General features: G+C 51.3%; 1 protein-coding gene across 1 annotated transcript; it reads left to right on the top strand.

The window, feature by feature from the left end:
- The first annotated feature begins 3473 nt into the window (after positions 1–3473).
- Positions 3474–20703, top strand: NUAK2 (NUAK family kinase 2). The gene is made up of 7 exons (XM_039881776.1): positions 3474–3818; positions 12128–12248; positions 14724–14875; positions 15229–15294; positions 17106–17225; positions 17764–17896; positions 18571–20703. Exons 1-7 carry the CDS (start codon positions 3600–3602, stop codon positions 19620–19622), a joined length of 1863 nt encoding a protein of 620 aa, XP_039737710.1. The 5' UTR covers positions 3474–3599; the 3' UTR covers positions 19623–20703.
- The last annotated feature ends 326 nt before the right edge of the window (positions 20704–21029 follow it).

Here is a 21029-nt window from a genome sequence, read left to right on the forward strand (position 1 = left end):
TCGGGCTGGAATTGGGTGGTGAGCTGAGCCCTGCAGCCCTTTTCCCAGAGAAAAGGGACGAGGGGCTCAGGCATTCATACTAAAGCAAATTCCAAATGAGGAGTTAGCTCCTCAGAAACAGAGAATGCTCGGCTGACCCTTCTCTACTCTCTCCTGCCCCCACCACGTTCTGAATCTCCCCCATCCCATCCCTGAAGGCCTTTCCTCACAGTTTACCAAATCCTATCCTTCCTTCAAGGCCTCTGTGAGGCCCACTCTGGAACCCCTGAGCCAGAATAAGACTCACCCTGTCAGCCCGGCATGGCGCTTTGTACCTCTCTTGAGAGCCTTCCCACTTTCTGCCTTGGATTATATGGTAAATCATGCATTTATCTTATTTCCCTTACTAAACTGTAAACTTCCTAAGAGCGGGAGCTAATCATAGGCATCCCTCAAGACTCATCATGGGGGGGCTCCATAGTGTAGTGGTCAGCACGTCTGCTTTACACGCAGAAGGTCCTGGGTTTGCACCCCAGGTGGAGCCAGGGAAACAGCAACATCCATAGGTCAGGGGTGGAAGGAGGGGGCATCAAAGAAGGGGAAAAAAAGACTGACCATGGAAGCATTTTTCAGGAGAACTGCTTTCACCCCCCACTCCCCAACTCACCCCAAAGCCTGCCCTTGGTGTCCCTCTCCTGCCCCCCTGCTAGCACCCTGCACGCCACACATTACCACAGTCCTTACTCAGAGCCGCATTCCAACATCAGGACCCACACAGACACACACAGATTGTGACATGTATAAAAACTGGGGCAGACACTTGTTCCTAATTGTTTTCATAGTGTGGCATCTCATAGGCCAAACAGATAGTTAATCCTCACAGCCCTTCAGACATTGATCAGTGATCGCGCATGGGGGTGGGAGTGGAAGGTGGGGAGTAGCCTTCCTCTTCCCAGGACTGGATGGTGGGGCAGGCAGGACTGAAATAGCTCAGTCCAGATTCCCGGCACATTGGGAACACGTGACCCAGGAATTCCCCCAGGATCTGCTGGCAGCAGTCACCTGACATAATTAGGCTCCCTATCAGGCATTCAGTCTCTCTTTAAGGAATTCGAGTTGAGTTTCATTAGTTAAGATCATTTCCGAGTTTGTCTGCCTCCCTCGCCTGTCTGCTGTGGACAGATAGCAGCCAGGTCCACTCTTCACTAAAGCCCTTTTCTGCAGTCCCACAAGAGCTTTGGTTAAAACAGGGGAGATCTCTTTTCTCTGGGGTGTTTAGTCATCCATGCCTTGCCCCTTAAATAGGGATCCACATTCTGGTCAAAGGAAGCTGAAGTGGGATTAGGAAAGATGCAAGGGTAACAGTTGATCTAACCCCCATTGCCATCGCCAATTTATCTGATAATATAATGGAGGGAAATTGGTCATCTGTAGATGCTTTCACTTTAGCCTTTGAATTCCATTTCACTCATATTCCTTTGGTTCCTAGCACCTATTGAGTGCCTTTTTTGTGCCTAGTAGTGCATTAGGTGTTGGGGACACCTGAAAGCATTCATAAGACTCTAGATTAAGCCTGAAAGGGAACCTTAGGTTCGTCTGTATGATTCTTCCATCTTACTTATGAGGAAATGATTCATATAGCTCACTGTCTCACATCCTTCGGGTCTCAGCTTAAAAGGCCCTGTCTCCAGGAATCTGCCCCTGATCAACTTCTTCCTGTATGGGTTAGGGGTTCCTTCCTGTTATACACCCCAAGGGCATTCTGTTTTCCCCCATCATGGACACATCTTTCTTTGTCTAGGATTTGCTTGTTATTTCTCACTAGACTGAGAATTCTCTCAGAGCAAAGACTATGTCCGTCTTGTCACCATCATATCCCTAGGCCCAGCACATAGTGGACACCAGTATCTATAGAATGAATAAGGGATTGGTAAAAGCCCCAGAACTATTTGGTATCAGTCAGTACTAAACTCAGGTTTCCCAACACTGAGCCCTGTGCTTGCTCTTATAATACCCACGCTTCTTCTTGAGAGCTCTAATCCATCCTGATGGTCCCAGCTAGCTGGGCTCCCAGGAATAGATGCCGATCTTAAGGGAGAAAGGAAACAGCAGGTCAAGGGAACCATCATCTATTTTTGCAGGCAACCCAAGCAAGAGAGGAGGCAGTCAGAGGGAAGAATGCCAAACTGGCTGCCACCTCCTGTAGCCCTCCAGATTTGGGGAAGGGGGTTGATTTCTTGTATAAGTGGATCCTCTCCAGCCACAAAAGGACAAAGGTCCCCATTCTCTACCCCTAACTCACACTAGAAAGGATCAAAGCACCAGTAGAAATAGAAAAGTGGGCAGACACTAAATACAAAATTCAGTCACTGGGGATCTTGTCCTTCTTGATCCTCAGCATGCCCCGAGTACACAGCTGGAGGCACCATTCTCCTAGTGGTCTGAATCTCAGCTATGCCCCAACAGTTGTGCGGTCTTGGGCAGAATAATACCCACTTTACAAGACTGAGTTATCATGAAGAATCAAGGGGAAATGTTTCTTTCTTCCCATTACAGTCCACATTTTAGAGGGAAGAGAAGAGCCTATGGATATTCTCATTTCACTCTAAGTGACATTCAGAATGGGGATTCTGGACCTAGTGCTTCAGATCTTAAAAACCGAGCCAAACCTCATAACTTACCACCAGTTCTCCTGACTCCAAAATCACAGAGAGGAATATTTTGGGTGGGCAGCTATTTACACATTTAGGGTTACAAGTTAAATAGTAGGAGTGTACATTTTTAATGAATGAATGTTCTCTCCATCTCCTTCTAACACTTCGTAAATTCTACCACATGTTGAGGGACTCACTCAATCCTAGAAGCCTTCTTTGATGAAGAGGTAAGAACTTTCCAGAACTGAATTTCTGGGATTCATTTAGGGTTGATCTAACTGAAGGCAGATGAACTCAGAACCCTGGAACAGCTCTCCACCACTTCTCCCACTTAGCTGGAGTCCGCCTCCATCTCATTCCATCCCTTTCTCCCGCTATAGTCTTAAAGAAGTACTTACTGATTTTGGCTGGAGAGAAGCAAATTACTCAGGATGGAGAAATATTTTGGTGGCCTCTAGTAGCTGTGGAGTGCTAACTGAGAACACAGCACCATAGAAGGCCAACAGGTGGCTCCAACCAAGACCAAGAGCCACTCAGAGGCAAGTGCAGTTCCAGGGCCCCTCAAAGGTTTCAGACCCCAAAAGTACCAATCCCACGAAGCAGTCTCCACTGGCGTCCCTTACTCTCTCTGCCTGTCCAGGAGGAGTGGGTGGAGGGGGCGGGGGGCTCAGGTAGGCGTGGCCCCATTGACATCTTTTCCAGCCACGCGGAGGGGAGGAAGCGGGGCCGGAGCCTTGAGCGGACCAATGCGGGCGGCCCCGGTCACGCGTAGCCGGCGAGCGGACCAATGGGCGCTGGGGGGCGTGGCCAGTACCTCCAACTCCAAGCGTTTATAGCAAGTTGGAATGCGGCGCCTGGGCGCGCTCGGGGGCGGCTGAGAGTTCCCGTGCTGGCCGCGGGGCGTGTGTCCCGGATCTAGCTCTACCCCCGCAGCGGGTCCCCTTTCAGCCCTTGCTGCAGCTCGCGATGGAGTCCTTGGCTTTCCCCCGGTATCCCGGCCCGGCTCCCTCCGCCGCCGCGGCCCTGCCGGACGGGCTCAAGTCTCCCAAGCCCCTGATGAAGAAGCAGGCGGTAAAGCGGCACCACCACAAGCACAACCTGCGGCACCGCTACGAGTTCCTGGAGACCCTGGGCAAGGGCACCTACGGCAAAGTGAAGAAGGCGCGAGAGAGCTCGGGGCGCCTGGTGAGTGCAGCTCCCTCTCGAGGGCCGGGCCCGGCTGGCGGCTTGAGGCTGGGCCGGCGGAGGTTGGGCCGGGGGCTAGTGCCTTGCTCCGGGGAGTGGCCCCATTCAGTCTTTACCATGTTGAAGTTGCATCGCTGGGGCATTGCAGATATGTCTGTCCATGATTGTAGGGACAATGGTCGTGGACCTGAGAATCCCAACAACACCGACGGTATGTGATGATGGCCAATAAGTGAGGGGGTCGGGCAGTTGTTTTAGGGTGCCTAAGGAGACGAATAGTGTCCTGTCTTGGGATGAGGCCTTCTAAAGAAGATGAGACTTAAGTTGGATTTTGCTTGGAACAGACTATCCAATAGAGTGAAATGGAAAGAGAAAGTAGAAGGCACCTGATCATAGTAGGGGTTTAGTATGTGTGTGTGTGTGTGAGAAAGAGAGAGAGAGAGAGAGAGAGAGAGGGAGAGAGAGGGAGAGAGAGGGGAGAGAGGGAGAGAGAGGGAGAGAGAGGGGAGAGAGGGAGAGGGAGGAAGAGAGAGTGAGAGAGAGGGAGAGAGGGAGAGAGAAAATGAATGAGCTGTCCGGTTCTCCAGCATACTACGGAGATGTACACGGGGGTAGTGGTAGGAGCGGGATTGACACTTAGGTCCTTTCCAGCTTTCAGAGTGAGTGGAAGTTCCATTATGATGGGCTTTCTATTCTGGGAAATGTGAAACCAGGCCCTGGTGCAAGGTCCACTGTGCCCCAAGATACCTTTGGCTTTGGGGCTGTTTTAGGAAGCTTTTGGTGTGTGTGTATGGGGAGTAGTAGTCTGTGGGACTTTGAGCAGTTTATCTCTGTACTGTTTCCCCTTCTGCAAAAATGGAGAAAACAAGGCCTCCCACACAGGCTATGAGGATTGAATGAGATGCAAATGTGAATTTAAATTGTTCCTGACATGTAGAACCCACAGTGAGAACTGATATCAGTATCTGGAAAGGCCAGTCCTGAAAGGATGGCAAGTATGCCAAATGTTAGGTAGCAGTAGTTCTCAAACTTGAGTTTAATGTGCATAGGAATCACCTGGGGTGCTTGTTTAAAATACTTATTCTCTGGTTCCACACCCAGAGGATTTTATTTTGAAGGTCTAGAATGGGGCAAATACTCTGTATTTTAACAAGCCCGTCAGGGCAGGTGGTCTAGGGATTGTTTTGCCAAATCCAGTTGAGTGCTGGTTATGAGACATGCACGTGTGTGGCTATGGTTTGCCCTATTGGTTATGGCTGCAGTCGCCTCCCCAGATTGTTTGCTTTCACAGCCAGTAGCTGGTTTGAATTCAGGAAGTCATTTCATTGGCAAAGGAGAGTGGATGCTGGAGAAAGGAGGTGGATTTATGGCCCGTCAATAGGACCGAGGATGTTTTTCCTGCTAATGCCTGGCATGGCCCCCAGTTGCCTGCTGCCAGGTTACAGCTATTGGGCAATCATATACTTCCTGGCTTTCTTTTTCTTTCTCTTTCTGTAAAGTGTGAAACCTGGTGAGGCTCCAGGCTTGAGACTGCTGGGCCCAGACTTTGTCAGGGGCTTAGCTGGAAAATAGCTGCTCATGGCTCCTGCCTCGTGTTGTGGGGCACATTGGGTTGGGAGGACTGGGGGACCCAGAAACTGAGGAAACTGAGATGGGAGTTTAGAGTTCCCATCGGGCTCTTGACCTGGGTCACTGCATGTGTGTGTTCGTGCCAGCAGGAGAAAGAGAGAGAGAGAGATCACATTGATTCTGGAATGAGATAAACCAGCTTTCAGTTTTCAAACCTCAGTGGCTGTGGGCAGAGATTCCAGCTCTTGTTACATCAGAACAGAGAGAATTCAGAAGGCACTCCCTGGCCTCATGCCTTTTGTTGTATGCAGGGAGCCAAGATCAGTAGGAATGGGACCCCTTCTGAACTTCCCTGATCCATAGACCACCCTGTGCTTCTGCTAGAAACTCGCTCGGGGGTCTTCTTCCCCCTTGAAGAGCAGCTACCTGCTGTGCTCATGATTTCTCATTTCTGGAGTCCTCTTCCCCACCCCACCCTCATTCCTGCCTCTGGAGTCCTCCTGGAAGAGAGACTGACCTGGTGCCTTAGTGGGAGAGAAGGGCCTGGGAGCCATCCAAGACCTCCCTCAAAATGAACTGAGATTGTTGGTGGGGGCTAAATTCGGAGGAAGGCCTGCTGGGTGACTCCCATCCCAATTTTCTCTCCACTTTTCTAGCACATTTCCCATTCCCTGCCTGGCTAGATGAGATTATCAAAGGCCAGATGGGATTGTCTGGAGGGAAGGGCAGGTGGGCAGTGCTAATGGCTACTCCAGGAGGGCATCAAAGGAAAAACAAATATTTGCTCTGGATTTTCTAGTCTCCAAGTACATTCCTGGTATCCAAATGACATTTCCTCCTGTGACTCTTCCAGCTCCCTGACTACCCCTCCCCCTAAAGAGAAAAACACCTGCTGGGGCCTGGGAATGGTGGAGTCCACCAAGACCTTTGGGATGATCCACATGGAAGTCACCTTCCAGGGGTGCCATGAGGAACATGAAGGGGGCCCAAGAGGATTGTAATCTAGAGCAGGGGTGCTTCTGTCTCTTTTATGTATTAGATGGCTACATGGGATTTCAAACTGTTTGAAAATGACTGAGATGGTCCTATTCCTTCATTGACATATGGGGAAATGGAGGCCCAGGGAGGGGAAGTGACTTATTCTGTGGCTGATTAGTGGCATACCTGCAACAGAGGCCCCTGATTTGACCACCCCAGTCCTAGATGACCAATACTGAGTCTTGGTCTGGGAGCTGCCCTTGAGTCGAGCCCAGGCTTGTCCCAGTGCGTTGTCATTCCAACTCTGTTATAATGGGCTTGTTCAGAGGCTAGCTGCCTTTCCCCGAGCTCCAGGCAGTGCCGAGAGCGGAGGAGTCACTGAGAACCAACTCCCACCCCCGCACACACTGCCTCTGTTGAGGGATCCTGGGTGGCTGACCTATACTACATTCCTGGTTTTTACCTCGTCAGGAAGGCTGCTTAGCGCAGTCAGACTGCAAGCATTCAAATCTCGGCTCTATTGTTTACCAGCTGTGTGACCTCTCTGTATCTCAGTTTCCTCATCCATAAAGTGTGGATTATAATAATTCCTATTTTACGGTGTTCTCATAGGATTAAATAAGATAATATATGTAAAGTGCTGAGCATAGTAGCTGATACCCACAGTGTTGTTATCCCAGCAAGGCTGGCTTCGAACCTGTCCTGGAGTGGAGGTACCCATCCTGGGTCTGTCCTGCCCTGAGCAGAAAATGGGTTTGCTCAGCTTCCTTAAGCCTAACCACTTTGGTCTCTGCTTTGTTCAGAGTCCTAGTATCCCCTTCAGCCCCTGCTGCAGAGAAGGGTTCCTACTTAGCCAGCTGCCAAAGGCCTCTTCTTCATAATGCTGCCCTCCCAGCTCCTCCTGCACCTGCTTGCTCAGTAGCAGGGAAGGAGGCTCCGGCTGCAGGCAACACTTGTCCTTGGGCTCTGGCCAAACCACACAAGAGGGCTGGGCAGGGAAGCACCTTGCCCAGCAATCTGGCAGAGTGGGCAGGAGGGTGGCAAGAAGGGGTGGGCACAGCATGGGATTGAGGGGACTCACATTCCCCTTATTCCGGGAGCCCATTCCTCTCCCTGCCTGGTTCTCTGGCAGGCTTAGTGTGATGCTGAGCCCCCTACCCCACAGGCCCATCCCCACTCTGCCCAGCCCACGACGGCACAGCCCAACCTCTCCTTCATTATCTAAATGGGTCATCCTCCAGCTCCTTGTCCCGCCTCCCAAATGGCAGCTGCTCTGTGAAAGGCCAGAGAGGAGTCAAGGATTTTGACTCCAACTCCTAGTGATAGCTATGACCAGAGATGCTCAGCTTGCACCTTCCTTCTGGAGACGTGGAACCAGAACTTTTAAATATTCCCTTTCTAAGATTTTTCTGCCATCTTCTGCTGAATTTAGATCGTTCCTGATCTGAGTTTGGGGGTGGGAGACAGTGTTTAATCAACTGAGTCCCAGTTCCCATCTCTCTGGCATGTTTGTATATCTGTAAGTGGGATGGGGGTGGCTGGTAGTACTGCAGAGACTGGCCCAAGGCAGGATGTGGGGAATTCCCTTCTCCAGGGGTGGGAGGCAAGGAGCTTGAGGGAGGGCAGGGCATCTGCAAGGATGCTTTGTGTTCTGAGATGGCATCTTCTCCAGGCAGCATTCCTCCATCTTGGATCCTGACTCTGCCTTGATATGTCAGGGAACTTTGGAAGAGTCAGTGGACCTTTATGGACTCCATGCTTGCCATTTGCAAAATAGGGTAGGGAATTAGCCCTGCTGCCTTTCCAACATGCATAGCAGCGGGGGTTAGAAATCACTGGGCCAGTATCAATAGGGATTTTGCTCAGGCCTGTTAACATAGATCTAGCATGCGGCCTCTGAACAAGCCCATTATAACAATCCTTGGCTATAGCCTTCCTGGTGTAATAGCAGGTGACCCATTTCTGAAGATGCTAGCATTGTGCCAACGTTTGGAAGGGAGCTTAGAGATCCCGATGTGCAAATTTGTGAATGGTTCCTTTCTTTCTGGCTTTTGCTCAAACCTCTCTCTCTGCCTGGAGTGCCCCTCTTGCCCTTCTTTGGCTTGGCAAACCCCACACATCCTTCAAGATCTAAAACAAAGTTTTTTCCCACAGGTGGTTTTCCCTGCTACTCTAGGCAAAAAAAAAAAAAAAAAAAGCTCTCTCTGGTGCTTCTGGAGCCCCTCACAGGCAGGAACCTCAACTGTTGTGCTTGTCACACTAGACTGGATTTGATTTAATTGGCACTCCTGGACTGAGGGCCTTGGCATAGAGGCTGTCTTAACACCTAGCATAACACATAGTAGGTGTCCAGCGGATGTTTGGAGAATAAATGCCCTTTCGTTTTTCAGGTAAAGTTGTTAAAACCAGCCAGACCAGATAACCGGATCACTTAAGTGACTTGTCTTGAATTGCATCGCTCCATAGGGCCAAATGAGGATGAGCAGCCTGGGCTCTTGACTCTTACTCCACAGATCTGGTGTTCACATTTCACTGTCATACGTTGTTGTGCCTGGGTTCCCTGCCCTTTCTGAGTACAGTGTCCATATGTTATCTAATCTTGAGTACTTTGGGGAGTAAAAGGGGCACTATTAATTATACTGAGATGAACCAGGATTTTACTGGCATGTGGTCTTCCTACCTCTGGCTGGTTCCTCCTTGGCTCTAGTCAATATATTTTTATTATAGAGAATGGTTGCTCAATTCTCTTGCACGTGAGAACAAAGGTCTCTCAAAATTAGTCCTTGTAACAGAGGTTGACTCTCCTCCCATGCCTGGGCACTGGTCCTATCAGTCAGGGATCAGCCCAGTGACTTACTTAATAAATATCTATTTGTGATTTGTGTTTACCAGCAAACAATTATTGAGCGCTTTCTGTGTGTGGAGCTCTGTCTGGGCCTGTTGCTACATCTAATTTACTTTGACAGGCCAGCCAGCAGGTAGCTAGGGGCCTATGCCATGGGGCTGGAATTGGCTGGGAAACAGTGGTCCAGCCCCACCAAGGTAGTGACACATCACTCTGTTTTGTCTGGTGGAGGCCCGATGCCATAACTTGTTTCCTTCCTAGGAAGTGCCAGCCAAGCTGTGCTGTCTTAGGACCTAATGTGGATAACTGAAGGGTCCTTGACTCAGCTCCTGAGGCCAGAGCACAAGCTTGCAGGAGAATGGAGCTGTTCGTTCAGGATTAATAATTCTGATTTAGACTCATAGGCTTCCAAAGTTGAAAAAAATGGATCTTGGGGTTTGACTTGTTACCCTCTATCCATGCATGGTCTTCTTCTAGCACCGCTCAGACCCCCTTATTTTGGAGGCACCTCATTTCTTTTAGGCCTTGTCTTCTTGAGAGCTCTGCCTCCTAAGCCTAGGATGATTTCTCCCATTGTTGTATGTATTCGTGTATACACAATTACACATCCAAGATGTGCCTAGTTTTTGTATATGTGTGCATCTTAAGTTCTCAAATAGTTGTTTCATTAGATATGTGATTTATATGATTTTTGTGGCCCTTTATCTGAAGAGCTCATAGCACTTTATTGTCTGATTTTTAAAATGAAGAATTTTAGAGAGAGAAGAACTAGTTTATAAAATCTTCCCTTCACAGAGAGAAAAAGGGTATGGAGAGAGGAGTGTGCAGGGACATTGCTGCAGGTTGAATCCTCAGAGACCAAGGAGAATTCCAGCCCCTTCCTCCCCATCCCACCCATGTCCAATCCTAAACCAGGGATTTTTCCGCTCAGCTCATGGGGATGGTTTGGAGAAGAAGGCGGGGGTGCATGAAGAAGGCACCTGCAGCTGCAGTGTGGGCCTCCTCAGTATCCTGGGGGGAGACCTCCATGGTGACGGTCCCTCCAGCTGCCATTGGCTTCCCTGCTCAGGTGGGGCAGAGAGCTGAGACTCCCCTCTTTCAGGGAGGCAGCTCTGGGGGAGGAGCAGGGCGGAGGGCACGCCCTCCCTGCCCGTTGCCAGGGTGACCGGGCCCTGGGCTCTGAGCAGCTCCTCTTACGGATTACGCTGTTCCGCTGTTCCGCATTCTTGTCTGCTGTGCCTGAGCGGGAAGCCATTGTCTGCCTCCAGAGCCCTGTGAAAGGGAGGATTAGAGGCCCCTCCCTTCCAGCAGTGGTTTCCTTTTTTCTGTTTCCTTCTGAACCTTGAGGAGAGGCCAGCACTCTTGGGAAATTGAATGAGGAGCTGTTTATCTCAGTCTGCGCCTTCAGATTTTTCATAACTTGCCCATCTCCCATGAAGAGGAAGTCTTGTACTTACCATTTGTGTCCTAGATAGAACTTGACAGGAACTGACCAGCCTTGTGACACCCCACCCCTGCCAAGCCCCTGATGCCCGCAGTGCAGCCTCGTGGCATTTGTATGGCTCATCTCACAGAATCAGAGCAGGAAAGCACCTCACACATCTTCACTGAGCCTGTTTCGTAGAAAAGAAAACCGAGGCTCTGAGGGGGGGTGGGACTCACCCTTGGGGACAATGACAGAGCCTGGAGGAGAACCAGGTCCTCTGACTCCCCAGGCAGTATCTTCTGCACACATCACACTCACACGCCACCTGCTCTGTTGTTATCCTCCCCTTTCTGTCACCAAGGTCCTGAGTGGGATGGAGCAGTTCGCTTAACTGACATCTTGGCAGCTCTTTCTTCATATCCTCTTGCCTCACTCTGCCCTTCCTGAACCCCACCGTGGGGGGTTTAATCCTTACGTGGTGTTTTCACCTTTACAGACAAGATAACAAAGCCCCGAGGACTCTGTAAATGTCTAGTTGTTTGTTTGTTTACTTGTTGCTGGGAGAGGGATGTTCCTTACCTAGACTGAAGAGACTGGTGGTTATTTTTGGCAATTTTTTTTTTTGCGGTAAAATATATGTAACAGAAAATTCACTGCTTTAACCATTTCAAGTGTACAGTTCAGTGACGTTAAGTATATTCACAATGTTGTGTTGCCATCCCCACTCTGCATTTCTAAAATCTTTTCATCACCCCAGACAGAAACTCTATGCGCATTAAACAGTAACTCCCCACCCTGCCACCCTCACCTCTACCTCTCCCCTCCTCTGGTAACCTCTTACTTCTGCCTTATGCATTTTCCTATTCTAGTTACCTTGTATAGTTAGACTTGTACACATTTGTCCTTGTGTGTCTGGCTTATTTCACTTAGTATAATGTTTTCAAGGTTCATCCATATCTGTACCAGTTAGTGACAGTATAACTTTGAGCAGATCATTTAACCTCTCTGGGTACCAGTTTCCTCACCTGTAGATAGGGATGATGATACCTTCTGTGTCCACCTCCCAGGACAGTTGTGAGTGCCAGTTTATTTACTAATGCAATAAACACTTATTCGGTGCTTGCTGTGTGCCAGGCACTATGCTTGGCGTCAGGGATCAAATGGTGAGCAAATCCTCGTGCTCATGGTATAGTATGGGAAATTTACTTTGTAAATCATAAAGCGTCGGCCTTCCGAATGCAGGTTGTTACCTTCCTTGTTCACCTGTAGCCCTTATTCCTTCATGCTGACATGCGCTACACCTACCCCAGCTGAGAACCTGCTCTAGAGAAGATGCTCTCCAGCCTCTCTTCGACCTTCCTGGTGAAGGATGAAGTGGTTTCTCTGGGTGCATCCTGCAGCTTTTGCAGAGTCAGGACTTTGAGAGTATCCTCAGGCACACCTATACCTGCCAGACCTTCCTGCTCACTCTCCTGCATTCTCTGTTCCCAGGTGGCCATCAAGTCGATCCGGAAAGACAAAATCAAAGATGAACAAGATCTGATGCACATTCGACGAGAGATTGAGATCATGTCATCACTCAACCACCCCCATATAATTGCCATCCATGAAGGTACAGAGGCGGGCCATTTGAAGCTCAGAGTGTGTATGTAAGGCATAAAAGGCGCGGTGTGCGCAGGTGTGTGTGTGTGTGTGTGTGTGTGTGTGTAGAGGCAGTCAGAACAGATGATACAAAGAAATGATACACAGGCTTTCAAGTTGGGCAAAAGCTGGATTTGAAACCCAGCAACTAATTCAACTTAGTGTCTGGGTGGGATAACCCTACCTATGTCACAGGGTAGTTGTAAAGATCAAATTAAATGTCACCGAGTACTCAGCTCATGGGAGGAACTCAACAGATTGTAGGCTATTTTGTTGTCATTGTTAGGCTTTCCATACTTGAACATAACCTCTCCACCCCAGTGAGACCCTCAGCAATATGAGAAGGCTGAAACATATATAGACCTGCACCTGTCTCAGGCACGTGGGTGCTATTCTTTATATGTCCCAAGAGCCAGGCCTCCTGGAGTCTGCCTTGTACTCTGTCTGAATCATTCCTGCCATGGGGCTGACTCCCACCTCTCCTCATCTCTCTCAGCCTTTTCTTGCTCTGACATCAGTGCTGGCTCTCCACTCCAGCTGCCCTGTTCCCTGTGACCCAGACAACAGGATGAGTGAGAGAGGGTGACGAGGGAAAGAGGGGGAGCACCCTCCCACGCACACCTGTCTGCTTGCAGCCCTTACATAATTATCTGTTAGATGGAAACAAGGGACAGCGGCAGCAGGAGGAAGGAAAGGGAGCCTGTGGCTTTGCCCTCTATCTGAATATTCCCGGTGAAGAGTAGGAGAGGAGTCTTCTCTCCTATTCGTAGGAAGACTAAGGGCAGAGCCACTGACATAGCCTCACGGCCTGAGCCTGTCCCTCAAGGAGCCCAGGCAAGCGGCTGAGAAAGTTAATTGTATCTCTGTGCATTTCCCCCAGGGAAGAGTGGACAGATGACAGAGTATCGGTGGTTGGGGGGGCAGTATATGAATGAGTGAGTGAATTCTACCCCACACGTATATCTCCAGCCAGGCCCAGCAACTTAGTTTTGAAACTCCAGATGTGACTTCTCCTTCAAGTTTAGCAGACATAGGACCGTCACAGTTACTCTGTGTCTGGCAGGGCTCCCCCAGTTCCGTTCCCATCCTGTCACAGCCTTCAGGAGATATGGACTGGGAAGGTGGGGAAACTGACCTCTAACCTAGCTTCTGTCCAGAATGTGCTGGCTCTTGACCCCCAATTTCGTGGCACAAAGGCTGCAAAGATATGGAGAACCACAGGGGTGGAGGCTCAGCTTGGCAACCCCCAGGAGGCTAAGCCACCATGTATCAGGGCCACTTACTCACTGTCCCCTAGGGAAAAAGCTCAGTCCTCCTGGCCATGTATCCAACTGCCTGGGACTTGGGACTCTTACTGGGAGAAGCTGCCTTGCTCAGCTCCTTCTCACAGGCTAGCCTCTGGGACTGGCTGAGCAAGCCAAACTCCTAGGACTCGTTTGACACAAAGATGTGATGTCAGGGGCATACGTGTTCTGACACATACTCAGCCGAAGGGCCAGTTTAGTGAACCAGTCATTCCCTACCTTTTCAGAGGGCTGGAGCCAGGACAAGGCCCGAGGTGTCAAGAGGGCCCCTCCTACACATGTTGATGAGCCAGCTAGGGCAGGCTGACTGCCAGGAGCCCAACCAGTCAATTAATTATCAAATATTTATTGATCGCTTCTGTAGACAAGGCCCTGGCAGTTGTCTGGGCAAGAAGTCGAAGATATTGGAAGAGATGAATATCTCTGCTCTCTATGGTACTTTATAGTTTACAAACCACTTGATACTTTTATCCCTCTTCTGATCTTCAAGGCAGGCATTTTATGGGCATTATTAGTCAAGTATAAATATGAGGACGCTGATAATAAACATAACAGAAGGTGCCATTTATTGAGTGCTTATTCAGCCAGTCCCAGAGTTCTCACTGACTTTGTCTAGTTTTCACCCCAGCCCTAAGAGTTTGCCATTATTATCCCACCCCTCAAATGAGGTAACTGAGGAATGCTGGTTGAATAACTTACCAGGGTCACCCAGCTAATAAGTGATGGGGCCAGAATTCAAACCCAAACCTGCATTCTTCCTGATGGATCTAGAAGAGATTTGCCCAAGGTTACGAGGCAAAAAAGCACCAGATTCTGAACCAGAGAGCCTACCTTTCATTCTCATCCAGTGATGTCACTGCCTTCCTGGGCATTTGCAGGGTAGTTTTAAGAATCCTCCAAAGCCTGAACTTCCAAAGAAAGGGAGGGTGAGCCAGTTCCCTGGGTCTTAACTCATTGCTCCTGGAAGGTTTGAGAGCTTCAAAGGCCCTTCTCCTGCCCTTACTCGCCACTCTCCTGCCCCATTAGCAGACATTCCTTGAGGGAGGTTCTGCCTGGTCTGGGTCCAGGGAGCGACCAGTGGACCCCGGTTGGGGAGCAGTGTACTCTGGTGGGGCCTGATGTCCTGCCTTGCTGTGCCCCAGTGTTTGAGAATAGCAGCAAGATCGTGATCGTCATGGAGTACGCCAGCCGGGGTGACCTGTACGACTACATCAGCGAGCGGCAGCGGCTCAGCGAGCGTGACGCCCGCCATTTCTTCCGGCAGATCGTCTCTGCCGTGCACTACTGCCACCAGGTGAGCCGCTACCCGCCCAGCCCTGTCCTCAGGGCGGTCCCTGGGCTCCCGGGCTGGTTCGAGCCAGAGAGATTCCATGACTCGTCTGGGATAGCACAGGGAGACAAAGCAGAGGCAAGACTCGATTCTGGACTCTCAGCCTAGGGAATGTGGTGTCTGGCTTTGAGTCCCTTGGCCCGGGGTGGAAGGGCCTGTGATTTCTTATACTTTGTACCAATAAAGATGGACATTCCCAGCCTACCTGTGCTCCCCCAACCCGGTCCCCTTTGTGTTTACCTCCCTTTCCGGACTAGGCCCTCATGCCCTTTCCTCCCTGGTGACCTTCCTCTGACCTTCCTCCCTCCCTCTTTCAGAATGGGGTTGTCCACCGGGACCTCAAGCTGGAGAACATCCTCCTAGATGCCAGTGGGAATATTAAGGTGAGCCCCACTTTTCATTTCCAGCCGCTCTCCCACTTCTCCCCAGCCTTTCTGCACCGTCCTTAGCCAAGTCTCTCTCTAAGCCCGTAAGGGGTTCCAGAGGATTCAAGCAAATCCCAGACTTATGTGTTGGTTCCTATCTCATTGTATGTATGGAAAACTGAGACCTCAAGATAAGGGGTGACTTGCACAAGGTGCCATGGCTAGCTAGAGGCTGAGCCTGGGCTAGAACCAAGGTCTTTTGACTCCTCCACCAGTGCTCTTGATGTCACAAAGCTGACAGGAGTCAAGGTCTAGGGTTGGCTTTTGCTCACAACCTTGGGACTGACAGGGAGAGGGCCATGGCCTGAGTTCTTCCCACTTGCGTGTACACACGCACATGTGAACACTTTACTCTGCTTCAATTAGGTAGACCTTTGACACCTTTCCTCAAAGACCAAGATTTCCAGCACCCACTTCCTGCTTCTTGCAGCTGCTGACTTCCCATGCTAAGTAGTTAAATTTAGGTCTGAGAAATGCACGTTGATGAGATAAACTCAGATCTCTGAGCTGGAATGGGGAGTGGGCCAGGCTGGCCCCTGAAGGTGCCCGAGAGGGCTCTGACTGCACTTGGACCCTTCTCAGAATCTTCTTGAATCGAGGACAAAGCCTCTTCTCCAGTGGCCTGAGGCGCCTTGGCACTGAGTTCATTCCCCTTTCCCAGCCAATTCCCAGAGTAGGTGGGGCTTGCTTTGATGCTATGGGGGTTGGGGGCAGAACCAATAAACCCACATAACTCAGATAGGCAGTAATTCTCCCATCCGCACCAATCATCTGCCTCATTATGGGCTTCAACTGGTAACAGCTTGATAAGAGGCCAATAAAACCATAAACAAAGGAGCCAGAGTTTCGTAAACAGCCCCGCCCTGCCCTGGGGACATAAGACCCTCTGCTGGGAGTGAAGAGGTCAGGATCAGGCAAGGTACTAGCCTCAGCCTCTATCTGAGGATAGGCGGGATGGGGTTTCTCTAGGGAGCAAGAAGATGGGCTTGCAGCTTCACAAGGCTTCAGTGTCAGGTGGCTCAAGGATTCCTATAATAGATTCCTTCTCCTGGGTTATAACCACAATCATGACCTTTGTTCTGCCCTCATCATTGCTTCTCGTCCATTCTGGGCTGACCCTGTGTTCCCGCCCAGGTGTAGACATAGATGAGCCTTTGCTAGGAGAGGCAGCCTAGCCTTGCATGATTATTCAGTGCTGGAAAGGCTCGCTTCTGAGGACCATGACACTGGCATCAGATGTTGATTCTTGCCCTCCATCTGCTAGACCTTCCCACTGAGCCCCATGCATGGGTCACACCTGTGCTAGGAACTGCAGGAGAGGTGGGGCAGTAGGAGGTCAGTATGGGGAACATATTGATATAGAGACAGAACTGATGAGTGGGGCTACAGCGAGCCACCGGAAACTGTAGGACTTTGTGGGAGAAAGAGGTCTTAGGGCAATGGAGGGCTTCCCAGAGAAGGTGGGCTTGCCGGATCGAGAGGATGTGCATAGGCAGGAGAACGCACAGCTGGAGTGGAGTACAACATGAGTACAGGGGCCTTGGGAACAGTGAGGACCCTAGAGCCCCCACACACCTCTTCCTAGATGCTCTTCATTGACACACCTCTGCAGGGCTCTTTCTTCCAGGGCCTGAGCTGTGTTGGCAGTGCCCAATGTAGCGGTGGGGGTCATGGGCACCCCTTTCTCTTACTGGGGCCTGGAGAGGGGCAGGCTGAGAGCTACAGAAAACCCAGGCCTTGGCATGACTGTGTGTGACCCATTCCTGCAGATCGCTGACTTTGGCCTCTCCAACCTCTACCACCAAGGCAAGTTCCTGCAGACATTCTGCGGGAGCCCCCTCTACGCCTCACCAGAGATCGTCAATGGGAAGCCCTACACGGGCCCAGAGGTGAGTGTCCGCCCTCCGCTGCCGGCCCGCCTCAGCTGTTTCCCATGACTTTAGCTCCTGTGAGATAGGCGGGCTGGTTTCCTAGTTACTGCCTTTCTCAGAGCATATAGCTCAGCCTCACTACCTCCCAGGGTAGTGAAGTGCCAGGCCTCTAGCGAAGAGTGGAAAACTAGAACAAGAACTTAAGTCTCCTGACTCTCAGTCTAGTTCTGTGCCCCTCACCTTCCTAGTTCCCATCACCTTCCCCGGCACCGAGCCAGCCACCCACTCCTGGCCCCGCAGGGGTGACCTCGCCACCGCTCTTGTGTTGGCGGCAACCCCTCCCAAAAGGATTGACGACACCTGCCCCCATGAGCCTCAGTCCCTCCCGCAGCGTCACCGCTCTGCTCCTGGGTACCAGAGGAAGGTGGTTCTCAGATGAGCTGGCCTCTGAGTTCTCCGGCGTGTACCCCTTTTTTTCTGATACGGAAGTGAGGCCGGAAGCCCCCCAGCCTGTGGCATGTGGGCATCCTTGCTGATCCCCCCTTCCCTTTCGCAGGTGGACAGCTGGTCCCTGGGTGTTCTCCTCTACATCTTGGTGCATGGCACCATGCCCTTTGACGGGCAGGACCATAAGACGCTGGTGAAACAGATCAGCAACGGAGCCTACCGGGAGCCTCCCAAACCCTCCGGTGAGTGAGGGGTGTTCTCATCCAGGCCTGGCTGTCCTAAGCGAATTCCTGAGGCAGGAGTTAAACAGTGGCAGTCGGGTGAAGAGGACAGTCCACCGTGGATGAGAGTTCCCTCCAGCCACCATCTGCTGTCACGTCTGCCTGCAGTGTCTGTGACCTGAGCATGGAGGGGATATCTTTTCCTTCCCTTGTGGGCATGCTTGATTATATGTGGAAAGCGCTTCCTAAGATCTGACTTAGAGTCTCTTTGCTATAGTTATCTTACTCCCTACTGCCTTTGTTCTTATCCTTAGAAATCTTTTTGTCCTTTACCTATAAAGTAGAAGGCAAGAAGGGTATGACATCCTTGGTTTACCCTTGCGCATAGGCCACGCCCTCAGAGGTTGCATTTCAGTGGGGAGAAGGAAGATACCCACTAACGTACAACAAAGCTAATGATGAAGTGGCCGGAGTCCTGCGGGGCGTGGGATGGAAGAGGAAATTAGCAAAGTCCATGCAGGAAACCTGGGACCTGGCCTGGCTGGAGCATGCGTATAGCCCTAGGTGGGAGTGGACATATCTGACACAGAAGTGAGCAGTGTCTTAGCACAGGTGGGGATAAGCCAGTGAGAGGGGACTGTGGGTTCCCGTTCTCATGGCTGCCAATCTGAAGCTCCTTGTCTTTTGTCTTTCAGATGCCTGTGGCCTGATCCGGTGGCTGTTAATGGTGAACCCCACCCGCCGGGCCACCTTGGAGGATGTGGCCAGTCACTGGTGGGTTAACTGGGGCTATGCCACCTGTGTGGGAGAGCAGGAGGCAGGGCGCCCTGGCAGCGACTCTGGCCGGGCCTCCATGGCTGACTGGCTCCGGCGGTCCTCCCGCCCCCTCCTGGAGAACGGGGCCAAGGTATGCAGCTTCTTCAAGCAGCACACGCCTGGAAGCGGGAACGTGGTCTCCGGCATAGAGCGCCAGCATTCACTCAAGAAGTCCCGCAAAGAGAATGATATGGCCCAGTCTCTCCAGGGGGACCCGACTGATGACACCTCCACTCGCCCTAGCAAGGGCAACCTCAAGCTACCAAAGGGCATTCTCAAGAAGAAGGCATCTGCCTCTTCAGAGTGGGCAAGGGAGGACTCTGCTCCCAGCCAAGTTCCTGCGAGCCCAGGACAGCCTGCCCCCCTGCTCCCCAAGAAGGGCATCCTCAAGAAGTCTCGGCAGCGGGAATCTGGCTACTACTCCTCTCCTGAGCCCAGCGAGTCTGGGGAGCTCTTGGATGCAGGGGACGTGTTTATGAGTGAGGACTCCGTGGAGCAGAAGCCCCCGCAGGCCTCAGGGCTGTTGCTCCGTCGCAAGGGCATCCTCAAACACAACGGCAAGTTCTCCCGCACAACGCTGGAACTCGCAGCCCCCACCGCCTTCGGCTCCTTGAATGAACTGGCCTCACCTTGCCCTGCTTCCCGGGCTAGCCGCCCCTCAGGGGCTGTGAGTGAGGACAGCATTCTGTCCTCTGAGTCCTTTGACCAGCTGGACTTGCCCGACTGGCTCCCCGAGCCCCCTCTGCGGGGCTGTGTGTCTGTGGACAACCTCATGGGGCTTGAAGAGCCCCCCGCAGAGGGCCCCCGAAGCAGGGGCCTGAGGCGCTGGCGGCAGGACTCCCTAGGGGAGAGCTGCTTTTCCCTGGGGGACTGCCAGGAGGTAACCGAGGCCTACCGACAGGCACTAGGGATCTGTTCAAAGCTCAGCTGAGGATGGGGGGCATCGCCCCACCTGGGCAGGCTCTCAGATGTGCCCAGAAACACCCTGAGGGGAGACCGCTTTCTCCCCTGCCTCCCAGGACCAGCATCCTAGCCCAGAAGGGTGAGGTGTTTTGCAATTAAGCCCTGGGGTGTGCCAGATGTGGGAAATGAGCAAGCGAAATGTATTGAGGGTTCAGTGTCTCAGCCCTGTCAAACTAAGAAGATAGTAGAGGGGAAAAGAGTAGGGAAGTAGAGGGGAAAGCCCATGGCCAAGTCCAGGTTTTCTGTTTCGTGTACACGTGGTAGGACCACAGAAATCTGGAAAGAGCACTCGTGTCAGTACCCGTCTCTCTCATTGCGATGAGTACGTTCTGTGCACGGTGCCTTCCTGCCAAGGGAGGGATGGAAACTCTTCTCATACACATTCCCATCCCCGCCAGGCACCGAAACTGGAATGTGGAACCACCTCATGTGCCCAGGGCATCCTGGGAACGCGCTCCTAGAACGTGTCCCTTATTTCTCCCAGCAGTAAGAGAACACAACCTCTGTTTCTTCAAAGGTTCCCTCTCCTTTCCCATCCTCCAAACCTGGCCCAAGCCTCCTGGAGTTGCTGCTATGAATCTAAAAGACTTGAAAAGGCTCAGGCTGCTATTGGACTTCATCTCAAGGGGCCCAGACCCCCACCTTGAACCTCAAAGACTCTGAACTTCTCTGGCCTCCAAGCTGCTCCTGCTACTGAGAATGGGTGTGTCCATTTCTCTGGGCTTTTGGGACCCTAAAATGTCCTATTTATGTTTTCAGCTCTGTGTTTTTAAAAAAGTGAATCTTACTGTTTTCAATAATGTGAATACTATGTTCTGGAAAGTCAACTATGATATCTAACTTTTGTATACAGAGATATTTTTGCAATGATTCCCCACTGATCATGGGGGAGGGGGACCTTTTATGAATCCACATGTCCTGTTGCACTATTCAGAGGGGGTCTCTGGCTCCCTCATCCACTCCCTGACTCTGTCTACCTGATGGTCCATCTTCCTTTCTCTGTGACCAGAAAGAACCACCCCATTAAAAACCAGAACAGTGATTGAAAATAGCGTCTGTTGTTCTGTTTGAGGAGGTGGGGCGCAGGTCTTTGAGGCTTCTCTTAACACCTCCAGGAGGTGGGAAATAGAGAACCTGCTTAACAAAAACAAAACACAACAACAAAAAACCCAGCTCTTAGCTCCGAAAGGCTCCCCATTTTACTTTCGTCAGCAATTCTGCCCTCTTTAGCACAGAGGTGGGAGAGCCCTGGGCTGGGGGTCCCAGTTTGCTTTTCCAGCCTTTGGCGCTAAAGGAAGAACTGGGCTCGGCAGTTTATACAGCCCCGCCCCCAACCTTCTATCCATCTTCTCCCACCCATCCCCCATTCAGCTCT

The sequence above is a fragment of the Pteropus medius genome, unplaced genomic scaffold, assembly GCF_902729225.1.
Source record: "Pteropus medius unplaced genomic scaffold, Ma_sr-lr_union100, whole genome shotgun sequence".
In the NCBI taxonomy this organism is placed as follows: domain Eukaryota; kingdom Metazoa; phylum Chordata; class Mammalia; order Chiroptera; family Pteropodidae; genus Pteropus; species Pteropus medius.

Excerpts from the sequence above, each read along its gene's own strand:
- NUAK2 (XM_039881776.1), top strand. The coding sequence starts at position 3,600 with ATGGAGTCCTTGGCTTTCCCCCGGTATCCCGGCCCGGCTCCCTCCGCC. Across the intron at positions 3,819-12,127 it reads GAGAGAGCTCGGGGCGCCTG|GTGGCCATCAAGTCGATCCG; the intron begins GTGAGTGCAGCT and ends CTCTGTTCCCAG. Across the intron at positions 12,249-14,723 it reads TATAATTGCCATCCATGAAG|TGTTTGAGAATAGCAGCAAG; the intron begins GTACAGAGGCGG and ends GCTGTGCCCCAG.